The sequence below is a fragment of the Merops nubicus genome, unplaced genomic scaffold (assembly GCF_000691845.1).
Source record: "Merops nubicus isolate BGI_N331 unplaced genomic scaffold, ASM69184v1 scaffold46470, whole genome shotgun sequence".
NCBI classification, from domain to species: Eukaryota; Metazoa; Chordata; class Aves; order Coraciiformes; family Meropidae; genus Merops; species Merops nubicus.
In genome coordinates, this window is record NW_008585737.1 from 530 (window position 1) to 3988 (window position 3459).

Below are 3459 nucleotides of genomic sequence, written 5' to 3' on the forward strand. Positions count from 1 at the left end.
GCTTAGCAACAGTAAGATGTTCAGCAGAGATCCAACTTCCATTTAAATATAGCCAAGACATCTCTTACTTTTAAAATCAGTAAATCTGATATTTCTATCCAATTAGAAGCAACATTCCAGACTTTGAATACCTCTTTTGAAGCTTTTCTCTTTTTTTTCAGCATCTCTTTTGGTGCTAACACCACACACTCCTCACGAATATAGCAAATACAGTCTCTTTCCTTAAACAGTGCCGATGCAGCTAGGAATGGAGTCAGTCAGCCTCACTGAAATTCCCAAGTTCACACCAGGGATTTGACCTTTGATTTCCTGAATGCTGCCTGGAAAGAAGCAGCTGGAAAGCTGAAAACTTTGTGGTAAAAGCTCAGTGGGGTCCTGATGGATAACAATTCAAACGTAAGCCAGCAGCATTCCCTTTGAGCGACAAAGGGCAAGGGATGCCTGGGCTGCATTAGGAGGGGTGTTGCCAGCAGGTTAAGGGCAGTGGCCCAGTCAGAGCAGTACAGTGGAGGCAGCTGTGCCAGCACACAGCCCACAGCCCCCACTCCCTGCTCCGTGGAACCGCGTGGCCTACAGCAAGGCCAAAGCTGCAGCTCGTTTGACATCACACGTCCCAGACCCTGTGACGTTTACAAGTAACCACATGACCCTGCCTGGAAAGGAACTTTTATTTATTTAAAAAACAAACAAACAAAACAAAAAAAAAAAAACCAACACAAACAGGCTCTCTCCATAGCCCGTGCCTCAGAGCAGGGCTGGGAAAGTCCTCCTCCTCCCTTGACCTCACATGCCCTCCACCCCAGGCGAGGCTGGGAAGGGGAAGGAAAGTGCCAAGTGTTAAGGTGCTGAGAAGCTCCCCATGTTTCTAGTCTCTCAAGTGCTGTTGGCCTGCTCCTGCTCAAAGAGGGCCATGGCTAAATGCGAGCGGGATGCGAGGCCTTCCAGGTTACTGAGCACGCAGCGGTGGTACAGCTCCTCGCTCAGCCGGGGGTTGCAGCTCCTCAGTGTGTACTTCTGCACCAGCCCTGGCTCCACAGCCCTGAAGAGGTGAAGACCGGAGTAGTGCAGGAAGACATCAAACACCTCCATGCTCTCCAGCACCTCGTCTCGGTCTAGGATGTCAGCTGCTAGCTTGGTCCGTGCTGTCATATAGTCAGAGTTGTAAAAGCAAGCCTCAGCGAAGGAATGTCTGTCAAAATGCCCATCCCTCAGGAAGTCAGTGCCAGAGGAAGCCGTCTGCTCACCACGGTACACCAGGGCAGGGTTGAACTCTTGGAAATGCACTGGGAAAAAGACCTGCCAGTTGCTGATGGTGTTCATGCGGCAGAGGTTCAGAAACTCCATGTTGATTTCTGTCCAGACACTGGCAAAGAAGAACAGCGTATCCACAGGGTGCTTCTTTGAGACTATATCCATGAGTTTCACTTGCGACGGCACCTCAGTTTTAACGCTAATCCAAGGGATTTTAACTTCTGCGTAGCGCTTCTCCAGCTCTCCTACCATGGCTTTGACTCCAGCAAAAACATCAACCTGACTCACTCGCTGGGCATCATAGGGATGGTAGATGAAAAGCAAAGTCAGCAAGGCATTATCGTGCGTGTCCAGTGTGTTCATAGCAAACATATCCAGGAAGTTTGCCACATAGTCCAGATCCTGCACTGTCAAGGGAAGCACCAGTTGCACCCGTGTGGCCTCAGTCACATATGGCATGGGAATAATCTCCACCTTACTTAAGGGCCGCACCAAGCTCACTCGTTTGGCCAGGGTGTGACTGTGGCCCTTCTGGGTGACCGCCTCCAGCAGCAGGTCCAGCGTGTACTCCATGCCCCGCGTGGGGTCGAAGCGCCGGTAGCCGTTGAGCAGCTGCCGCTTGCTGAAGCGGAGCAGCGGCTGGTAGCGGCTGTTAAGCTGCTCAAGTGCAGACTCAATGATTTCACTGACGTCTGCTTTGCTGGCTCCAGAGAGCTCACACTTGGGGGAGCCGTCGGGACAGGAGAAGAGATGCTGCTCAGTGAAGTAGTCCCAGCTAATTACCTCAAAACGTGACTTTGGGAGAAACGGGGCGTTAATGCCCACAGGCCACGTCAAGCCTGCCTCACCTGCAGGGGTCAAGGACGTCAGGTTCCTGATCTGCATCTGTGCAAAGAGAGAAGCAAACTGATCCCTACCACCTCCTCAAAGAGGTCCAAGCCCACCTCCCACCTGGGCCTGCCTCACCACTGACCTGGTTTCACGGGGACAGAGTCCCAGGCCAGCCGTGCTCTGCAGGCCGTTGGCAGTCTGGAGTCAGCCAGGGATTCAGCCGGGGCCGCCGCGCTGCGCTGGCCGCAGGCATGTCCAGAGCACGAACAGCACGCTCAGTACAAAGAGGGGAGTTTGCTGAGGATGGGGGGGTTCCTGCTCACACCTCCTGCTCGGGCTCCTCTTGCTTCTTCTCCTCCTGCTTCTCCCTATCCCTGGAGGCACTCGCTGACTGCTCTGCTCCTGAGGATGCTTTCCTGTTTACTGTGATCGCTGCACATTCACTGGGCTAAGCGTAACTTTGTATACTTTATATCAGCATTAGTTTTAGTTTTGCTGTTTCATTAAATCCATTTTCATTTCAACTCATGGGTCTTCTCTCCTTTCACCAATCCCCCTTCTCTGCTGCAGGAGGCTCACTGAGTGAAAAAGCAACTACTGTAGTTTAGCCCAAATATGGGCTAAACATAGGCAACCACCTGGAACTGTAACTTGGTAGTATCACAGCAGCAGTTTTGGATAACATGGTGTCAGAAGCGCTATTTCTGAGACACAGAACTATATCCTGCGTCTGCCTGATGGTCACCTACAAACAGAAGCAACAAGCTTCCTCCACAGTGTTAAGGAAAAGGAAAGCTGTTTGGTAAAGGAGTTTTTTTCAGATATCTCTCACCACATACCTGGAGGTCCTGGATCTCCTGGTAGGCTTTGTCCAATTGGATCTTGCTGAAGTGCTTGTGCAGCCGGTACATCAAGGTCACATCGGAAACAGGGTGCACAGCAAGAGCTGACTGGAATTCCTCTTCTTCCTCCTTCTCTGGCTCACTATTTTTGGCCAACTCGTAGGTGTGATAATGCTGTCCCTGAAGTGAGGAAGAGACAGAAATCCTGGCATGGAACCCGAGTTCGTAGAGAAGCCCCCACTCACACCAGATGTGCCTTTGCCCCTCCTTCCGCCAGCAGTACCCAGAGACAAAAAAGTAAGACCTCTCCCCCACACCCTACCCCTCGTACTACATGTCCACTTGCTTCTTGGCACCAGCACGCCCTTTATCTAACCCTAAAAAACCTGTGGATCAGCACCTGCTAGTAGGCTGACACCTGAACACGGCACGTGCTCCCTCCCCCAGCTCTCGGCCCGGCCGGGGCCACGCGGGGGCTCTGCCGCGCCACACAGCCCCTCCCTCTGCACCCAGGAGCCGGGGCACCCCGGCTGCG

The 3459-nt window shown here is 52.6% G+C and overlaps 1 protein-coding gene across 1 annotated transcript; it reads right to left on the reverse strand.

Annotated features, from left to right (window-relative positions):
• Positions 1-654: 654 nt before the first annotated feature.
• On the reverse strand, positions 655-3191 carry LOC103780463 (chondroitin sulfate glucuronyltransferase-like; the record flags this gene model as incomplete). Its single annotated transcript, XM_008948152.1, has 2 exons — positions 655-2136; positions 2922-3191. Coding segments are annotated over 2 exons (1533 nt in total), but the record flags the coding sequence as incomplete, so codon positions are not given.
• Positions 3192-3459: the final 268 nt, after the last annotated feature.